Below are 20,947 nucleotides of genomic sequence, written 5' to 3'. Positions count from 1 at the left end.
CACTGTGCTTTCCATCCATCCTCACCCTGCCATCTCTTCTGGTCAGCCTGGTTGCTGGTCGCAATCGAACTAAGCTTAAAAAAAGAAAAGCTGATCTGGAGCTAATGAGAGGGAATGGGATCAGAATTCACATGCACTATTGCCAGCATCAGTCATTCAAAAATCATGAGTCAGGCCTCAAAATTCGTGAGATTGGCTTTAAAAATAATCAGATGTTTTTAAAACAGAGTTCTTTTTATTTGCCTTCTACTTTCTGAGCCTGGCTACACGTTTTCAGGTTTTTCTGTGCAACCATAACTGATAGAAATTTAGTTTTTTAAAAAATGAAAGCTGAGATCCTCGTGCAGTCTTGTCATTCCAGGAGCTGGGGCTTTAAGAAATACAGCAAAATGCGAGACTTGCAGTAAAATTGTGACAGTCGGCAACTCTGCACTCGATTCTCACAGTATCCAAAGAATAGAGTTTTTGGTTACATATACTGCTCTTCATGTCCAAGGTGCCACATACTACATTGCTCAGACAATATTTCCTTCGACTTCCAGGACTGTAGGATTTGGCTCAAAGTATCTGAAATTGCTTTATGAAGTGAGATATTGGTAGCAAAGCGACTTACATCAATGCATCAGCCCGTAAGCTCTCAGTAGTGCCGCTGACATGAATAACTGGGAAGGAGATGTAGGCTGGGATCCTATTGGGATCCCCCATTACGTTTTGTAAAAAGCCTGCCACTGAGGTACAACAGACATCAATAACTGAAGTTTATGTGGAACCTAACCAAAGGCAATAAGACGCATAATTGCCCATCTCCTAGGCATCAGCCATATACCAAACGCTGTTCTCTGGGCTATGTTAACAGAGTTAATGGTGGTGGTGCACCACTGAGGAAATAAACTACACTGAGAAAATAAACTACAGGAAATAAATTACAGTAACTGACAAAATCATTGCCAATCTGCTGAGCCATTTAATAAATAAGTGCTCAAACAGAGATCCCCTTTAATAAATAAGTGCTCAAACAAACTTGGTGCCACCATCCGCTCAACGCTAACCAGGAAGAACTGTGCCAGGCTGGAATCTTTTTAATTACAGAGAGCCATCATGTCTGCAGAATTTCCCTGCCTTTTATAGGAAGTGCCTTAAAAACCCCCAGACTTTCACCATTGCTCAAAACCATGATGAGTATAAACTGGACTGTGAAGTGCCAGAGTTATTATGGCCAAGCGACTGGCAGTAGCTCCCTGCTGTAACAGTGCCGAGAAGCAGAGCAGCTCTGCGCTACAAAAGTGCCTGCCGGGCAGGAGTTTTCTGTTAACTTGTTGTTGTAATCCAGAGTATTTGACTCAGCAGAGCAAGAACATCCTGTCTGTAAAACACATTACTGGTACAAGTGATTTAGGTCTTAAAAGAGAGACCTAGATTGCAGGGTGAGAAGAGCATATGCTGTGGATTTTGTGATGAACTCTGTCACTCAAACAGATTGGCTCTGAAGCTGCAACTCATGCCTTTAAAGTGACACGGTGGCAGTGAACGCTTAATAAACCATACTTACTTGGTACAACAGGCCCTGGTTTTCACTGCTTTTCTACCTCTAAAAAGAAAAGGAACCATGCAATGGGTTACCTGTGAGAGTTAATCCATCATGAATATATTCCAGATGAATGCTAAGAGCAGGCCTAGCTAGTGATTAAGGTACGGGATTGGGAGTCAGGATATTTGGGTTCCAGTCTCAGCGCTGCCACGACTTGGGTGAGTCTCTTAATCCTCCAAGCATCAGTTTCCCCATCTGTAAAATGAAGAAAATAAGTGACCTCCCTGGGGCATTTTAATTTGTTAATCTTTGCTAAGCGCTTAGAGCAGCGGTTCTCAAAGTTTTGTACTGGTGATCCCTTTCACAAAGCAAGCCTCTGAGTATGACGACCCCCCCCTTATAAATTAAAAACACTTTTTTATATATTTAACACCACTATAAATGCTGGAGGCAAAGCGGGGTTGGGATAGCTCACAGCCACCCCCACCCCATGTAATAATCTTGTGACCCTCTGAGCGGTCCCGACCCCCAGTTTGAGAATCCCTAGCTTAGAGAGCCTCAGATGGAAGGTCCTACAGAAGCACAATGCATTGTTAAAGTCGCTGATGTGTGCTGGGGATTTCCCTCCCACCTGGCTGTTCTCAGGAAAGGCGTTAGGAGTTTTTCTACATGTGCTGTTTTGTAATCCTCCCCTGGGAAGTGCTGCAGAACAGCGAAAGGCCCAGAAGCACATGTTTGCAGGTCATTGTTAGTGGGAAGTTTCAGCATGGTAGCCCTGTTAGTCTGTATCAGCAGAAACAAGGAGGAGTCCTTCTGGCACCTTACAGACTAACAAATTTATTTGGGCATAAGCTTTTGTGAGCTAGAACCCACTTCATCAGATGCATGGAGTGGAAAATACAGGAGCAGATATAAATACATGAAAAGATGTGAGCTGCCGTACCAAGTGCGAGGTCAGTCTAACAAGACAATTTAATTAACAGCAGGATAGCAAGGTAGGAAAAATAACTTTTGAAGTGGTAATGAGAGTGGCCCATTTCAGACAGTTGACAAGAAGCTGTGAGTAACAGTTGGGGGAAATTAGTGTTGGGGAAATTAGGGTTAGGTTTTGTAATGACCCAACCACTCCCAGTCTTTATTCAGGCCTAATCTGATGGTGTCCAGTTTGCAAATTAATTCCAGTTCTGCAGTGTCACGTTGGAGTTTCCCACTAGAATCTCCTGGGTTTGAGCCAGCTCCACGTATGGCTCAGAAAGTCTCCTGGTCTCCCCACATTCTCACCAAGATACATCTATGCTTCTCTAGGCATTCAGGCAGGTGGGGGATAGGTGCAACTTGTGTAGTGATTTCAGGTGGCTTCTCGTTACTCAGACACATTCAGAGGTTACAGTCCCTTCCCACCGTATTCTTGTCTACTATGTTTCCATTATTTCCCTCCTCGAATTCTTGCCTGGCTTGGTGCGAAAGGCTATTTTCCGTCCCAATCCCTTTGAATTGACCCACTCGGTATTCTTTCTACACCCACTCGTAGCAATGAAATTCTCCAACTCCGCTAACTCTCTTTGCTCTTGGTTTGCTGCATGCTGGTGATAGGAGACCTAATTGATGCCTGAGTGTAAGCTGGTGCAAATGACTACAGTGGAGTTGTACCCACTTCTGTTCGAGCTGGATGTGGTCCATAACGTTTCACTGGGAAGCAAAGACAGAACGGGACTTTCTTGTGAAAAAGCAGCCTCCATTTGCCTCTGCCCTCCAGTTGTTTGTGGGTCATTTTAAGAACCGACGGAACATTAGGATTGGCAACGTGATCACCAATTCATGCTCTGTGTACAGACAGCATAGTTTCACACCATCTAAAAGGGAATGGTAGCAAACCGTCCAGAGGCAGGGTGATCCAGTGGTTAGAGCACTCGCCTAGCACTTAGGAGACCTGGCCTCATCTCCCTGCTCCTTCTCAGACTTCCTGTTTGACCTTGGACAAGCCATTTGATTTCAGTGGAGATTAGGAGCTTAAATAGATTTGAGGATCTGGGTCTTTGCCCCTCTGTGCTTCAGTTCCCCTGTAAAACAGGGATACTATCTCTGCCCTGCCTCACAGGGGTGTTGTGAGGATACAGACTGTGAATTGCTCAGATACTAGGGTAATGGGCATCTAAGAACCCTACATAGATAGTCCCTTGTAGGTGTACCTCTTCCATGGAGCAGCGTTCTCATTGAGACATCAGAGCAGGAAAAGTCCTATTAACTGATCTAGTCCCCTCCCACTGCAGGCTTGTTCCCTACAGTGCATTATCCAGCATCCCAATTGCAAATGTTACAAGGAGTTCCAGCCTTTCCCGCTGGAGACTAGCTCACAACATCTCACTACAGATGCTTATCAGCCTCACTTTTCCCTTTTACCCTGTTAGCTCCTAGTTATTCCTGCAGGCACCACCCCAGACAACCCCTCTTGCTCCTCGGGGTTTACACCTTCCCCATGTTCGCAGGCTGCTCTCAAGCCCCGCTTCGCTGAGCTATACATAAGAGCGGCTGCAAAAAGTGGAGGTGCTCTTCTGGTTCGTTTTTGACTCTCTCTTTTAGTGATTGGAGGCAACCAGGAATAGATGGATTCCCCCCCCCCCCCCTTGGCCTTTCGTATCGCCCAGGGTAGTGGAAAATTCCATCAGGATTCAGGAACAAAGCTGGCCTTCTTGTCACAATCAGTCAGGATCTTGAGCTGTGTGCCAAATCTTAGCAAAACAAACAGGTCCCAGAACACGGGGGAGCCCTGCGTTCTGACTCAGAACTGCCCATTCCCGTGACTTGAGGGTCAGGCTTGTGTTTCGTATTGCCCCTGTTCCCGGAGATAAGTGATTCCATGCAGGCATCAGCTCTTATGTAAAAAGAAGGGAAGTTTCTAGCCCTTTTGGCTGTGGAGGAAGGCCTGGAAATATGACTCCTGAGCACCAGAGAAGAAGAACCCAGCTTGATTACATGTTTTTAAAAAGGATGGTTTGGGGGGATGGGGCATGCTTGGGGGTTGGCAGAGGGGTTGGCTGCGGAGAGCCATGAGGATGAATGAGTCTTCGACCCAAGAACTTGTCTCCGTTTCCTCAGGGAACTCAGTGTCGTGTCACCCCCTTCCTCTCCTGCAGAATTTCAGTCTGTTTTCTCTCCTCAGGACTTCCCAGCTCCCCCAGGAACTCCTGCTTAGCTGCAGCCCTCTTCACAAGGGACTTGGTTCGGTGCTGCCGCAGGTCCAAACTCTTCAGTCAGGGTCCCCACATTTCCAGCAGCACCTGAGAATGATCACAGAAGGGACCTGCCCTGGTGGTGCTCAGTGTGGATGCAATAGGTGGTTCCTCCTAGCGCCTCCACGCCTGGCATTGGAGGAGCAGCCCAGGGGAGATGAGCCAACGACCCTTGGCCCTCTCTGCTTCGGTCTTGGGCCTGGCAGCAAGCTCCCTGGTACAATTATTTTCTTTCATTTTAAATTTCCAAAGGAATAGCAAGGAAATGGTTTGGAGAACGCAGGGCTCTTCCAGGTGCAAGTGGCTGGGAAATTTAGACCCCTGGTCAGTGCAGGATGCCTGGCAATGGAGTACAGGGTGGGAGGGGAGCAGCAGGATTTGCAGGGATGGAGTAGGAATGATGGAGGAGGGTGCTGGGATTTGCAGGAAGGGCTTGGGGCCAGCAGGATCCGTGACTTTTAAACCTTTGATTGGTTGCTCCTCCAGTTCCTGACAACCGTCGCCTTCATGCCGGCTCTGAACGCAGCAGCTGGAGCCCTTAAATCACTCTCAGCCTTTCCAGACAACTGTCCCCCTTTCAGGGGTCTGATTTGTCTTGCCTACCCCCAAGTTTCACCTCCTTGCTTACAAACGCAGACATAAAAATACAAAAGTGTCCCAGCACATTGTTACTGGAAAATGGCTGCCTTTCTCATTGTTACCATATCATTATTGAATAAACCAGTTGGCACATAAATATTGTACTGACATTTCAGGCTATAGAGCAGTATAAACAAGTCATTGTCTGTATGAAATTGTACCTTGTACTGACTTCACTAGTGCATTTTATGTAGCCTGTTGTAAAACCAGGCAAATATCTAGAGGAGTTGATGTACCCCCCAGAAGACCTCTGGCTACCCCCAGGAGTACATGGTTGAGAACCACTGCCTTAAACCATGTGCGCACTTCCCTGGTGTGTACATGGCCACTGGGCAGCACTGAGCCAGAGGGAGGGAAACAAAGGCTCCCTTTTGAGTGAGTGAGGCAAAGGCTGTTCAGTCAGACTGTACATTCCCTCTTCCTGGAGTGGGTGTGGGCAGAGAGCTGCCCAGAACTGCACACAGCAGCTATCTAACGAGACAGAAACTCGTACACGCACTGTCTCCCCACCCACCACTCACAGGCTCTGGGCTTCCAGGCAGAAGGGCGGAGTCAAGACTCAGAAGGGCTGGACCGATCTTCCTCTCTTACACAGAGAATTACGAGCCAGCGTGTTGGTTCAGCGTGGTGGCTTGGAAAGTTGTCTGCTAGCTACCTTGGAAGATGGTCTGAGTCTCTCTCCTCTTCTTCCCAAGGAGTCCCCTAGTCACCGAGCTGCCAGGACGCCAGCAGGTAACTATTAGCTCTTTCTTTCATTAGCTTTTAAGCACAGCAGCGTCTCATTCTTAGAGAAAAGGAGGACTTGTGGCACCTTAGAGACTAACAAATTTATTTGAGCGTAAGCTTTCGTGAGCTACAGCTCACTTCATCGGATGCATTCAATGGAAAATACAGTGTTTTCCACTGAATGCATCCGATGAAGTGAGCTGTAGCTCACGGAAGCTTATGCTCAAATAAATTGGTTAGTCTCTAAGGTGCCACAAGTACTCCTTTTCTTTTTGCGAATACAGACTAACACGGCTGCTACTCTGAAACCTGTCATTCTTAGAGATGATCTTCAGGTGCAAAATTTGGATTTGGCCCCTGAATTTCAAACATGCTCAAGTGCAGGAGGATCTGATTAATCTCCCAAGTAGAATAGCTTGACAGAGTCTTATTTCCTGGTCCCTTAGCCCAGTCCTGCCTTCTGAAAACACAACTCATGCTAGAAAGGAAAAGCACGGGTGCATGTGTGCTGTTGCTGAGATCTTTAGCCACCAACAGTGAGGGGCCACGTGTGATTTTCTCATCTCTTCTGCGTGTCCATGTCTTCCCTGTTTATCATCACATTTTGCTTTTGCCTCATTCTGCGGTCACTGAGTTTCCCCTTTTGACTATCCCTCCCTCCCGCCCTCCCTGTCTCTGATCCGAATCACTGAAGAGACAGAGCTGCAGGGTGAATGGGAGCTTTTCGTAGCAACTCAATCCTTAGTTCCCCCATACGCCTCCATGTCAGATAGTCCCCCCTATGCTTCAGTAAAAGTGACTAATTTATTCCTGAACCATCTTTGAAAGATGATTATAGATGAATGTTCAAAAGTTAAGAAAGTCGCTGCTCCTGTTCCTGCAGCAGCCTTAACCTGCCTGGGCTGGATCCTCATTCACTTTCACACGTCCGTGGAGTAAGTGATGGATTGACACCAGCATAAATGAAATCAGAATCTAGTCTATTCCCTTTGCTGTAGGTTTATTTCAGACCAGGGTTGCTGGCCATGATATGACATTGGACGATGGCTGCTTTGGCACCGAGATCTCTCAGCCTTCTGCCATGAGAGCAGCTCTCCTTGCTGTCCCTGGCGTAAGTGCTTTGGTGTTAGCGCTGGAGGGGGGGAAGACATATGACCACTCGGAAATTAGCTCCCTGTGGATAGAATTCTTTCTGACATTCAAGCAGCTAGCAGTAAAACTGGTTACAGACCTGTTCCACAAAAAGGGCAGTGTCAGCAATTGCCACCTTTCCTTTGTGGAGTTAGAATAAGCCCAGCCTGCAATGTTCCTCAGATACTTCTCTAAATTGGGGGGGGGGGGGAATTCATTAACAGAAGTTTAAGGTTAAAGAATTGAAAAGAAAAGTCTCCTTGTCGTGTGTAGTTACGGAGCTCAGGGTTTGTTATACAGCCCAGCTGGGATGCCAGGCTACCTCCTGGGAGAATGAGAGCAAAATATTGGATAATGATAGGAGAGACACCCAGGAGGTGGGGAATAGACCCTCTGACATGTGGCTTCCTAGGGCTGAGATCGGGAGTGGGTGAGTATGATGGTGCAAAACCTTGCTAATCAGAACTGCTACAGAATGTAGGAAGCTGCCCTGAGCCCTCTCCCATTCGGGCCCTGCCCTCACCCCAGACAAAGGGGAAGGGAGAGGAATATCTGGTCCTAAGTGCAGGTTGCTTCCTCCCTGGTGACATTTAATATTTTATAAACTGGGATGAGATTCAGTGCCCAGGAGAGCGAGGGTCTGGCAGCGCTGGCTGGAATCAGGCATCCAATGCAAGTGTCCCATTCTGGCAATGGACGTTTATTCTAACCTGCCCCAAACCTTTCACCTCTCTCAGCCTCTGCCTATGCATCTCAGTTGTAAGGTGCAACACTCCTTGTTATTCCAGTGCGGAGCACAGAGCTGTGCCACGTGTTGTTTCGAGTGGTGATGTTGATACCCATCTAGTGGGCACTAAACTAAGGCCACCAACCTTCATTACCTTTTTTAACCTGCTGCAGGCTAAGTTTCAAACCCAGATCTCCAAAGATGACAGCACAGGGATTTACCCTGCTCGGTGCCACTTAATCTATAACATTTTCATAATTAAGCCTGGCCAAATTGGAGCCTAATTAGCATCCACCATCACCATACGTGTGCATGGGATCACGGTAAATGCACCTACAGATGACCATCTAGATGTCTGTGTGTCCATTTGCACGCACATGACCACAGCTGCATGCCTGGTTGCAGGAACTGCACACGTTAGGTGCTCCACTGAGTATGCATTTTTGCCACAAGCGCCATTTTCAGAAATTGAGTCCTGCTCTCCTATGGGGTGTTTCCTTTGGCAAATCATAAAGCTACATTATGGGCAGATCAGTACTGAGGCAGTTCGGACACAAATACAGTGCCACTGAATCTTGGTCTTGAGCCCTAAGCATTGACAGTGGACAGGGACTGGATGACCTTCGAGGCCTCATCCATCTTTAACCTCTGTGATTCTAAGCAGAGTGCTGGTGGGGTCTTCAGAGTCTTCGTAGCACTAATGAGCACTCATGTCGCAGAGGGTGAATGTGCTGTCCTGCACCAATTACCAGGCACGGTGGTTGCATAAACAGCCCAGGTTTCAAGACATGCTTTCAAGGCTCTGCTGTGGGTGCAGCCTGACCTTTGAATCTGCATGAGCCTTGACCTAACATCCGCAGCCAGCATTAGCTGAGATTAGGGCTTTTATCTGCAGGGCCCTTGAGGCTTGACATCTTGGTTCCTCCTGCGCTACCTTTGCTGGTATGAGTGTGACACAAGCTCCTGCAAATAGTGGAAGTACTTGCTGATCAGCACTAGAGATAAAGCTCCAGAGTGACATAGCATGCAGGGCGCCATCCAGGGCTCCATGAGGGGGTTTGTGCCGGCAGGTGCACATGCCATATTTATAGTGCTGGGAATGGAAATAACCTAATTTTGGCAATTAATTGATCTTTGACTATTAGCGGTAAATAGGCCCAATGGCCTGTGATGGGATGTTAGATGGAGTGGGATCTAAGTTACTACAGAGAATATTTTCATGGGCGTCTGGCTGGTGAGTCCTGCCCACATGCTCAGGGTTTAGCTGATCACCATATTTGGGGTCAGGAAGGAATTTTCCTCTAGAGCAAATTGGCAGAGGCCCTGGGGGGCTTTCGCCTTCCTTTGCAGCGTGGGGCACGGGTCACTTGCTGGAGGATTCTCTGCACCTTGAAGTCTTTAAACCACAATTTGAGGACTTCAATAGCACAGACATAGGTTAGGGGTTTGTTACAGGAGTGGGTGGGTGAGATTCTGTGGCCTGCGTTGTGCAGAAGGTCACACTAGATGATCATAGTGGTCCCCTCTGACCTTAAAATCTATGATTCTATGATCCATTTAGAACTTGGGCCAAAATAATTCCATCCTGCTCTCTCCCTGGGATTGCCTGAGGTGGCCAACATTTACTAGCACGTGCACCGGAGAGGGAGATCAGCTTGTGCATTTCATCCACGCACCTCAAACAGAACAAGTTTTCAGTGCTGACCTGGGATGGATTCTAAGTGTCCCCTCTAGGGGGAGGAGAATCAGAGCTGTGTCTCTGGGCCATCTGAGATGGACAAGGCACATCACTGAGGCTGCAAAAGAGGAAATACATTTTCTCCCAGGCTGATACCTACTTAGAATGTCCACCGCCATAGCCTCTAAGCACCTCTTTGGGACTACGGACTTCCCCGGGACCACTCACATGAGTAAGGATTGCAGGATCAGCCCCTAAGTGTGTGCACCATTTGTCATCCTTGGGGTTACTAGATCTACACCTTGACCAAGGTAACTTTCTTCTGCTGCACAACTAGAAGCTTGTTCTTCCCAGAGGTCTGTTTTTTGACTCAGTCCCCCCTGCATTTCTGGGTGGGCCGGGGCATAGAGTAGGTCGTCTTTGCTGACCGAAGCCCCCACTACGCTGGAAGAGTAGCTTTTAACGTCAGTTGAAACGGGCCAGTGAATTCTTGCCTTGAAACACGCCTGAACCTGCTGATGACATCAGGAGGCCTCTCCCCTGCCACATGGAAATGCATGGACCTGCATCACTCGCATGCCAATTTCAACCAGTCCTCCTTCCAGACACATCTTTCGTAAACAGGTGTGTGATGCATGAGTGGGTGAAGCCTGGTCTGGGCCCAGGGCTCATCCAGGGAAATGTTTTTGCTCAGAGCTTGGGAAAGACATATCTCTCCCCTTCCTGGTCACTCATTACCCCCAGCTCTACGGGGAAGGATAAGGGTTCCTGGGGGGACCAGAAGCAGAGCCAGTGACTCAGTCCCCTGCCAGAAGACCAGTCTAGCTGGCGTAAAAGCCCTTACACCAACAAATGTCACCTACATCCCTCAGGATTTAATTACAATCAGCTCTGCTCACTCCGTCACACCTTGATTGTTCATAAGCAGATGGGTCCGAGAACCTCAGAGACAGGTCTTTGTCATGTTTGGTTCTGTTTAAACAAAGGTTTGCCAGGCCCTACTTTGAATGTCCTTCCCCCCTGACCCTCCCTTTTAGAAAGGAAGGGCTGTCCAATGTTTAGGACTCTAACCTAGGAACTGGGAGGCCCATGTTCTATTCCCTTCTCCGCCACAGACTCTCTGTGTGACCTTAGGTGAGTCATTTAGCTGCTCAGTATCTCAGTTTCCCATCAGTCAAATGGGAAATGTAGCACTGCCCTACCTCACAGGGGTGTGTGAGGATAAATGCATTAAAAGAGTGTGAGGTGCTCACATGCAATGATGATGGGGGCCAGATAAGGACCTAAGAGAGAGATTGTCGCACTGCTCCACTAAGTTCTGGGAACAAGATAACACCCAGACCGTGGGCTCAGCTCTGAGAAAGCTCTGCAGAAGGAAGGGGGAGGCAGAGGGAGGTTTGCTCTGCAGACTAGCACACCCTGGAGTTGACTGGAAAGACATGAAAGAGGAGCAGATAGTGCGGGGGTGGATAAAAGACCAGAAAGATAAACCACAGCCCATCAGTCCTACCTGATGGTGTCCTCTGACAATTTTCTGGTAATTAAACTATTAACTCCATGACTCAGAAAGCCACAATTATGGGAAGAGAGATGCCTCAAGGGCAGCAGAATCCAGTGGATGATGCCACGGCATGAATCCTACAGCCCGGTGTTGTCAGAATCCCGCAGAGAAGCTAGAAAAGTAGATCTAGGATGGAGTACGTCAGTTGGACATTCCATCCCTAATCCCCAGTGCAAACAGACGTGACACTGGCAGCCAGGGCCTTGAGTTTAAATCTGCAATTTTCTAAAGTGCTTAGAGGAATTAGGTATCCAACTTCCATTGAATGTATGGTGGATTTAGGCACCTAACTCCCCTCGTCTCATTTGAAACTCCCAGCCTAAAACAGTATATACACTGATATTGCAGTAATCAAATGCTGCATTTCTCCTGTGCAGGGTTGTTGTAGCCATTTTGGTCCCGGGATATTAGAGAAACAAGACGGGTGAGGTAAAATCTTTTACTGGCCCAACTTCTGTTGGTGAAAGAGACAAGCTTTCGAGCTACACCGAGCTCTTCTTCTCACTAATTTCAAAGATGTCCACTCCTCAGCAACCCACACATCACGGTATAACTGGCTAGAATGCCCGGGTCACTGCTTCGTTGTCTCAAGTCATATAATAATAAATAATTAACAATTAGTATTTTTACAGCGGCTTTTATCCAAGCCTTGCATACGCTGGGCCTCCTCACAGCGGCTTTGCTAGGGCCACTTATCAGCGGGTAAATGGGGTTACATACATTTATTATATATGTATATACACAGTATGTAAGGTACTTAGTCAGTGACACACAGCAAGTCAATGAAAGAGATGGAAATAAGGCTCCTGGCACCCAGCCCCCTTCTCTAAGCATCAAACCAAGCTTCTTTGTTTGAAATATGAGTTCATGGGTTTACATTTCTGCCATTTCTGCATTGCACAGCGTGCTGCAAAATACAGATGCCTGTAAAAGTAATACACTGTGCCAAGGAGGTACCTTGATGCACTGAAGTTTGTAAAAGTTTAAAACTGAAGCAGGATTTCCAAATACATTAGCCAGCAGCACCAGAGAAGCTCCAGACATGCAGGGTAGGGTTTGAAAATCTCACCCGAAAGGCCATTTAGCCTGTTTGTGGCCCTGCTCTACTGCTGTCAAGAATAAAAGAGCAAAGGGCGGGATGGAGGAGGCTGAGACCTTAATGTGACCTGAGAGGCCAGGGGAGGAAAGTTGTATTTTCAGCCGAGGTTGGGAAAGGCCAGGAGTGAGATGGAAAGAGACAATTGGCCATTCTGTAGTGCCAGGGGTAAATGAGAAGAGGGAGGGGGTTAGAGATGGGATGGGGAAGATGAGGAGGGGGTAGGATAGGGGGAACCGTGGAGGAGAGGGGAGGGGGAAGGCATGGGATGAGTGGGGAGGAAGAGATGGAATATATAACTATTTGGTCTTTTCTGGACTGTGCTGTTCTGTGCCCTGCTTTATCCGTAACTCTTTCTTTTTGTGGCAGAGAGGAGGAGTATGGAAGGCACGAGCAGCCCAAATCCCACCATGTCTGCCATCCCCAAGCACATCCTGGACATCTGGGTCATTGTGCTGATCATCCTGGCCACCATCCTTGTCATGACGTCCATGGTGCTGTGCCCGGCCATGGCTGTCATCATCTACAGGGTGCGGACTCACCCCATACGCAACGGGGTCGTGTGAGAACAGAGCCCAGGGCCGAGGTGGCCTCCCTCAGACCACGCTGGAGAAAAAGACAGTGGGCGAAGCAGGCAGCTCCCTGAGCCATGCCGGCCAGGACATGGCAGGAAGCACAGGCTGATACTCCTGGGACCCGAAATCCCTGTGTCACCCAAATGCACCCAAGGGAGCTAGGTTAGTCACCCACTCCGACTGGTGACAAAGCTTCTTCTGGAGTCTGGATGGGTGAGTCCCCCTCAGTGAGTGCAGCGGCCCAGAAAGCCCCTGTCTGGGCTTCATCTCATGCACTCCAATCAAAATGGCCCCCTCGTATTTACCTGGTGAGCTACTCGGAAATAACAGAGAAGCTGCAGGCCAGGGGCCGCAAAGGAAATGTTCAACTTCTGAGAGCAAAGCTGTCAAAATGGTTTCCGGAATGCAGTGGCTTTGGACGTTGAGCGACTCGCGCCGTGCCGCTCTCCCTCGCTGCGAGGGCAGGGGCTGGTGACCTCTGGCTCCTCACAGCTGGGATCTCCCGTCTCCATGCCCCAAGCTCCCCCAGCCACAGGAGAAGAACAAGGAAGGGAAGTGGGGTTCAGTGAAAGTAATTTATTTGGCTTGGGGGGAGGGGATCCGTGTAAGGTGGCAAAAACAGGGGTGCATTTGGCTTCTGGGTTTGCAAGGCCATGGGACTGTATCAACATCGTTAGCACGGCGAGGGGGCCAATCGCAGCCATGTCAGTCTTGCTGTGTTGCAGGCATTTGGTGTAATTGTCCCAGAAATGTACTAGGTGTTGGGTTTCAGAGGAAGGCCCTTTGGCTAACAGCTCTTGGGAGTGACACGGCATCACCCCCAGGCAGCCAGTCACCCCCTTTCTGGGCCTGTCACCTTGTTCTGGTTTCTTAATATCGTTGTAATGAAAGGGCTAGATTGGTGCCCTTTGACAGGGTCCAGCCAGGATCAGTCCCAGGTTGCAATATGCCTCCACCCTGCTCTAGGGAGGCCCCTATTCCAGGGCTGCCGGCCAGTTCAGTCTGGGTGGTCCATTCAGCCCTTGACCTCTCTCCAGAGATCGCCAACATGGAGTCCGTTACTGTGGTGCTCTGTGTGACAGGGACACCCGGGCACTGGGAGCTGGGCTCATGGTACACAGACCCTCACCAGCCGCCAGAGGGTAAATCCGTGCTGGATGCAAACCAGTGCTGAAGGACCCTCCCGCCCCATGTCCTTAACAAGCGCAAGCCCCATAGTTCTGTTGCAGCTCCTCTGCACTTCCTCGCCCAAAGATGGGGAGGAAATGGTTAACAAAACAGGAGAATGCAAATTCCAAGCCAGCGCACAGAGAGAAAGTGCAGTGAGGGGAGAAGGAGAAGGGAGCCCCTCTTAGTACTCAGCAGCCAGTCTGGATTGGTTCCACCCTCTGGATATAGGTTATAGACTCAAAGCTAGAAGGCAGCATAGGGTTATTTTATCCTCACCTGTAACAGCTGAGACTGCTTAGACAGAACATTCCTAAACGGTGCCTAGGTATGTAAGTGCAAAGGGATGCATTAGGGCTAGCAGGGCAGTGCACTCCCCCTTCTCACTGGGAGAACTGGCTCACAATCCACTTAAAGCACCACTGCAGTGAGTTTGCATGTTCTCAGGGGGTATTTCCGTGCAGCAGAAAAGCTCTGTGTACTATGGTACAGTTAGCAGCCAGTGCCCAGGAGAGGGAGGCCAAGGACTGGGAAAACTCAAGACAGGAGTGCTTTGACTGTACTATGTGTTGGACCCAGGCACGGAACAGCAGGGGAAACTCACAGGGGTTCGTGAGCTGCGTCCTGAGACCAGAATAGTGGGGGAAAGGTAAGGGGCGGGTGCTGCAGCTCGGGACTAGCAAAGCTATGTGTAGAAAGGCTGCCTAGCTGTACCTAGCTGCAGCCATTGCTCACTGGCTGTTGCTTTCAGAGACACTAAAACTCAAAACTTAAGCTGCCAAGTTTGCACTTTTTGAGTTGCAAGAAAAAGTTATGGGGAAAAAAAGGAACAGGAGGGTGAATGCAATGTACATAGGAAAAGCGTGACATAAATGTATTTATAGGACATGTGTGAGCAAAATCACCATCATATAAATTGTGATATTGCACCAATCCATGGAATAAATGGACTTTACTCTACATGTGTGGATGTCGTCCATCCGTGCTAAGGACATTATTAGGTCCATAAATCCTTCTCGCGCTGACCTCACTGGCAGCATTGCCTGCACTCCCTGCCTGTCCTGAGCCATGGCCCTGGTTTTGTTCCTGCGTGAGATGGGGAGCTCCTCAAGGCATGGACCATCTCTTATTCTGTGCTCTGTAACATACTGTGTACGTCCTCAGCGCATCACATTACAGAGGTAGGTCCTCTACAAAAAGAGAGATGAATATGCTGAATAAAGTAAATAGCGTCAGATGGAAAACAAATGGACAAGATAAAATCCCACAGAACCCTTATCAAAAACCAGACAGCCTCACGTGCTTGCTGGGGTGCTGCAGGATGAGGTTTTAGTTTCTCAGTTTCAGGCTGATCTGTATAACTCGCTCCTCTCCCTAGACATCTTGTGACCACCACAACCTCATTGCATGAAGCATAGCACGGCTCTTGGTGCAGGGCTTCTGTTTACATCTTGGGTTTGAAACCAGCTTTACGTGAGCAAACCAGAGACGGGGCTAAGTCATAAGATGAGTAAGGCTGTGGTGTGGGAAAGTGGTGGACGCTTGCAAGTTTCTGAGACCACAGAGAGGCAGTGGGAAGCTGTAACCTTTGCCTACATCCCTGTTTCTGCACTCAGAGGAGCTAATTGGAGATAGAAAAATGCTGACGATACAGTGATGCAGCTTGGAAAGGTACATTCCACTGCTGATGTTCTTTCGGCAGAATCGTCTCAGGCTGGGTAGCATCTTTCCAGTGCAGCTTGATAAGGTGCTGGGGCTGAAGGCACCTGGGGACTTTGCGGTAGTACAGGCAGGGCTGGGGGCTCAGACCATGGGAATGACAGCATGAGGTACAAGGCGATGGAGAATCAGGTTCTAAGTCAGTGACAGAGGCAGGAACGGAACCCTACAGGCCTGACTCCTAGTTGCTCTGCTCCATGCGCTGGAGTATTCTCCTTTCCATAGAGCGTTTCAAAGCATTTTAGTTTACAAAGTAATGAGTTAGGCCAGGCCTGCACAGGGGAAACACAACTGCCATTACATGATGAGCAACAGCTCTCACGTTGTTAGCCCGGAGGCTGGAGTTATCCTTAACTTCCACCTGGACAGGGACCAGGAATGAGCAGAGAGGACCTTGATTTAATATCTTCTGTGTTTCCCACTGCTACTTAATCCCGTGGGCCCCTTGATTTGAAATGTCTGAGCTTTCCATTCCTGGGCATAACATGTCTGTTCTCCATGCGGCTAAGGGCAATGGGAACTAAACGTTGGGAAATGCCACCTAGGCTCTGACACGGTCTTGGGGCCACGGCCCCAGTGGCTCGTGATCTGGGCCACGGGAGCGAGGCAGCTGCTTAAATGAGACGAGATCAACATCCTGCTTACCGTGAAGGAAGCCTCCAAATGATGGTAACACTGGGTATTTACTGAGTTACCATAGCAACGGTATGGCATTCCCCACTAGAAACAATGGTAAATCCAAACTAATCCCTGGTCATTCTAGAGGCCTTTGCGGGGCCAGTTCTCCACTCTGTGTGTGTGTGTGCGTGCACGGCTTGACGGGGGGGGTGGGCTGGGGCAGAGAGAGCGTGAGAACTGTCCAGGCACAGACGTAAAAGCAACAGAGCTGCAATGAAGAGGCATGGAACCGCGCCCCTGATCCCCAGCGTGCCGCGGGTCAGCACCACCCGCAGACCCGGCCGTGCTCCCAATTCAGCATGCCCCTGGCACATCACAGGATGCTCGCTCATGGCACGGCCAGGCACACCCGGCACCGCTCGCAGGCCCTGCTGTCTTTCATTGCTGAGCACACCAGGCATGCCTGACACACCATCAGGCACCATTTCCTGGGCAGCCTGATGGCCCAACCAGTTCAGCCTAGCTTGTGTTTACATTGGCAACACAGGGTTGTTCACGGGAGGTGGGAAGCTCAGCAGTCAAAGGGTTAAAGAAATACAATTCTCGGTGAGGTTTTATTCGCCTTCTCCAGGTAACTGGGAGTTGTAAGGCTCTGCACAGAAACCAAAGGGGTCTGATGCCAAAGGGCTAACCATGATGAGATCAAAGCTGGGCTCTCCACCATCCAGGTGCATGCGTGTGCCCGCTCATGCAACCTGCCTCTTCGCGCTTTCACATTTGATGGGTCCCACAAGAGTTTAACCAAGAACGTGCTGAACGTGCCTCTCTGCCTGGGGCCTTAGTCCAGGTCGTGTTCTGTACCGGTGACTTTGTCAGGCCAGGAAAATGGGAGCCAAATGTTGGAGCTGCTACACTTCAATGGCAAGACATTGAGGGTTGGATCCAAAGCCTGCTGCTGTGAATGGACGTCTTTCCAAAGAAGAGCTGTTGGCTGTGGGATCGTGACAAGTACATCTATAGTAGCTCACCATATTTTTTATATATTCTTGTAAATGAGGAAGCCACGCGCTGATCAGGCTCCAAATTATGAACGTACAAAATTAAAACCTAGAGCTTCAGTTCTCGTCAAGGAATGTATTTGGACAACTGGGTATGATTAGTCCTAAATTCATAGGAAACAATTATTCCCGAGAAAACATCAGCAGATTCAATTATTGAAAGAGCTAATAGAGTTTCTTTGTGAATGACCAGTTGGTGATGTATCAGGGCGAAGGGGCTCAGCATGTGGAGAAGGAGAGGGATTGGATTAAATCTCCCCAGAGGAACAAGAAAGTGCTGCTCAGGAAATGTGCCTGTCCCCGGAGAGCATGTGCCTCTTTTTGGCAGAGTACACAGTGCCCAGGAAATACTTGTTTACTCCCAGCAAACACACAGCTCAGGAAATGCTTCCAGCCCCAGACCACACGCAGCCCAGGTTGTTAGAGGACAGGCTTCCCAAGAGACACTGTGCTTCTCTCTAGGGAACATGATGTCCCTAGCCACGGAGGACACTGTTCAGGAGATACAGGCATGTTCCCAGAGAACACACAGCCCATCGTGCCACCTGGCCTCTGACAGGGGCTTCCAAACCAGCTCTGAAAGAGTGCCATGCTGGGGAAAAGCAGATCGGGGGGAGCCCTTCCCAGCACCCGCTGAAGACAACAGTTCTGAGAGCAGGAGAAATCTGTTTTCCTTCCCCCTGCATTTAGTGCTGCATCTCATTCCAGCTGATCCTGCTGCAGCTGGGGCCTCCTCCACTCTCTCACTTGGAAGGGGCCCTGCTCCTTGCCTTCTTGACTTGCTCCACCATCTTTGATTCCTTTTGTGGCCTCTGGCCATGTGTTCCCAGCTGCCCTGGCCATAGGTAGTTATGGGGCACTCCCAGACTGTGCGGTGGGAGAACAAATGCAGCGTCCCCTCCCACTGCTACTCTGCTACGCTTCAGTACAGCATGCTACAGCTGTGTCCGCAGCTCTGCAGGGAGTGGCTGTTTACTCAGAACTGGGCTCTCAGTTATCAAAACAAGCCTTTGCTGCCCAGGCTTGTACTTTGTTTGTGGGTGGGTTGGATTTCCAAGCTTCCTCTTAACCGCTGAACCACTTTTCTACAGAAGGCAGGCAGGATTATTTGCAAGGCATTAGCAGAGTGTGCGTGGGTGGATCAGAAGACTAGACTCCTGGGGGGCTGCTGGTCAGGCCTGAGGTGCACTGGGCAGAGCAGTGTGCACGGTTCCGGGGGGCTATCGGTCAGGATTGGGCGTGTGGGAAGTAGGGGAGGAGCAGCAAGTGTTGCTGACGGTTGTGTTTTGGAGGCGAGCACCGTCTCTGTTTGGCCCTGGCTAGCTGGCTCTTCTCTGAGCCCATTTCTCATTGTGAACCACAGACACTTCCTGATGCTGAAGGCCTAGAAATGGTACAGGAATGTATTCTTCTGGGGAAAAAAGAACAGGAAATTCCTCTGCTGGGCCACTAAATCGTTTGCAGCCCTCCCCCGGCTCCCTTCAACTTACATTCCTTTTATTATCTCTCTGCCTCATTCCAGCAGGCCTGGCAGATAGTTCTGAAAGCCACATCTGGAGTCAGTTAAGACTATCCTGTGGCTGCTAGCTAGGTCCAAAGCTTTCCCCTGATTCCTCCTCACACATATTCCTGCAGTCCCACCCCAGCCCTCCTCAGCCTCTCTTGAACTCTTCTCACTCCACTAGCTAAACTTTAATGGCCCAATGAAGCCAATGGAAAGACTCCCACTGACCTCAGTAGGCTTTGGACCAGCTCCTAAATGGGGGAGGTCTAGGCTGGATATTAGGAAAAACTGTTTCACTAGGAGGGTGGTGAAGCGCTGGAATGGGTTACCTAGGGAGGTGGTGGAATCTCCATCCTCAGAGGTTTTTAAGGGCCAGTTTGCTACAGTCTGTCAGCTCAGTGAGGCTGATGCACAGATATCTGACAAGCATGCTGCCCCGATAGCCAGGAAAGACTCTTGGAAAGCAAGCTCTGCAGGCCCCAATGAGGCTGCCACGGACTGAAACATCCCCGTGATATGTCGCTGTTGGAGGGAGACTGGCTAAGCACCTCCTCTGGGATCTACCCTTCCACCACCACACTATTCCCCCGTGCTAGCCCATGAGAGGCCCCACATGCAGGTTCCCCTCCTTCTAACCATGGAGGGTGGGACATGGCTTCCTCTGGGGCCTGTGAACAATGGCCACTCAAGAGCGATCAGAGATTGCTCCCCTTCCCCAAAGGGTATGTTTTCACTGTGGAGTTAGCCCAGGTGTTACCCATAGTGCCCTTTCCTGGGCTTGAGGGATTTGAACCCTGAGCTAGTAGGCATGGCTGAGTGCATGTGTAAGCGGGGGAATAGTCCCGCTCTTGTGGGGAACTTTCCTGGCTTCTGCACTACCCCGGTGAAGTGGGCTAACGAAAGGATCTGAGTCCTCACTCCCACTTCCTTTACTCAGTGGCCTCCCTGCCCTTGAGGACTCCCCTTCCACTCTCCTGTCTGGCAGAGTCCTTGTAACCCCAACAAGGCTGGGTTCAGGATTCCTGGGGGTCTCGACCCCCAACCCTGCTATGGTCACCTAGGACAGGGGCTAGGGTGTCCACACACCGGGGTACTCTCTCTGCACTGGGCACTTCTTTGACCCACTGACCATTACATATAAGTTAAAGCAAGTGCAAGTTATTTAATCAACAATTAATTTTAAAAAGAATAAGGAAAAATGGGAAAGGTTAAAGGAAACACATCAGCCCGCTCTGTGGCAGGGAACATCACAAACAGCGTCTCTGGAACATCAGGGCAGTTCACAGTCTGTTCCTTGCAAGTCCCAGGCCTTCTTCTCAGGCCCTGGCCGTGCTGTAGGGATGCTGTGGGTTGGACACTCGCTCTGGTGGTGGCCACACGCTCTCAGGCTCTAAGCGGTAGAACCCTTCTTCCCAGTGTCGCCCCCGCCCTGTCGGGGTTACGATCCAAGCCTGGCCTGCAGAGCCTCTTGGCTGAGGCGTCTCCCTGTGCTGGGCCCGCTGCCCAGGGTCCCCCTCGCTCTCCCCAGCTGCTCACCGCACCCAGCTCCGGACTGCTCCAGCCCCAGCTCCACCACTCGGTCTCAGCATGGCTGCTGCTGCTCTGCCTCCAGCCCCCTGGGCTGCTTTTCTGGCCCCGCTAGCTCTGGTTGCGGCAGCTCTGCTCCCAGGACAGGGTCTGCTCTCTCTGGGCTGCTTTTCTGGTCCCTCTGGATCTGGCCCAGCTCTGCTCCCCAGCTCAGCTTGGGCCCCTGCTTTCTCCTTAGCTTGGCCCCACTCTGTCTGACCCAGGCAAATCCAGCTCACACGGAGGACGGAGGGGACCTCCCAGGCCTCCTGACTCCCTGATTAGCCTGCCCGCCCTGTCATTCAGGCTGACCTGGGGTATTGGCCTCTCCCCAGTGTTCCTAGGGGCTGGCAGTCTCAGGGTCCTGATTCCCCATCGACCCTTCCCCCTTTTCAGTACTGGGAGCTAGCAACTAAAACTCCAC

General features: G+C 49.9%; 1 protein-coding gene across 4 annotated transcripts; it reads left to right on the top strand.

The window, feature by feature from the left end:
* The first annotated feature begins 6,040 nt into the window (after positions 1-6,040).
* On the top strand, positions 6,041-15,018 carry SMIM3 (small integral membrane protein 3). 4 transcript variants are annotated; one of them, XM_073355316.2, is made up of 4 exons: positions 6,041-6,129; positions 9,543-10,283; positions 11,598-11,767; positions 12,686-15,018. In XM_073355316.2, exons 3-4 carry the CDS (start codon positions 11,737-11,739, stop codon positions 12,880-12,882), a joined length of 228 nt encoding a protein of 75 aa, XP_073211417.1. In that variant the 5' UTR covers positions 6,041-6,129; positions 9,543-10,283; positions 11,598-11,736; the 3' UTR covers positions 12,883-15,018. The 4 variants fall into 4 exon arrangements, with proteins under 4 accessions (XP_073211417.1, XP_078710104.1, XP_073211420.1 ...); XM_078853978.1 differs by lacking the exon at positions 11,598-11,767; XM_073355318.2 differs by lacking the exon at positions 9,543-10,283 and having other exon boundaries at positions 6,055-6,129.
* The last annotated feature ends 5,929 nt before the right edge of the window (positions 15,019-20,947 follow it).

Source organism: Lepidochelys kempii, chromosome 8, assembly GCF_965140285.1.
Source record: "Lepidochelys kempii isolate rLepKem1 chromosome 8, rLepKem1.hap1, whole genome shotgun sequence".
NCBI classification, from domain to species: Eukaryota; Metazoa; Chordata; order Testudines; family Cheloniidae; genus Lepidochelys; species Lepidochelys kempii.
Note: the sequence above shows the minus strand (reverse complement) of the source record. Positions and strands in the feature narration are given on the sequence as shown.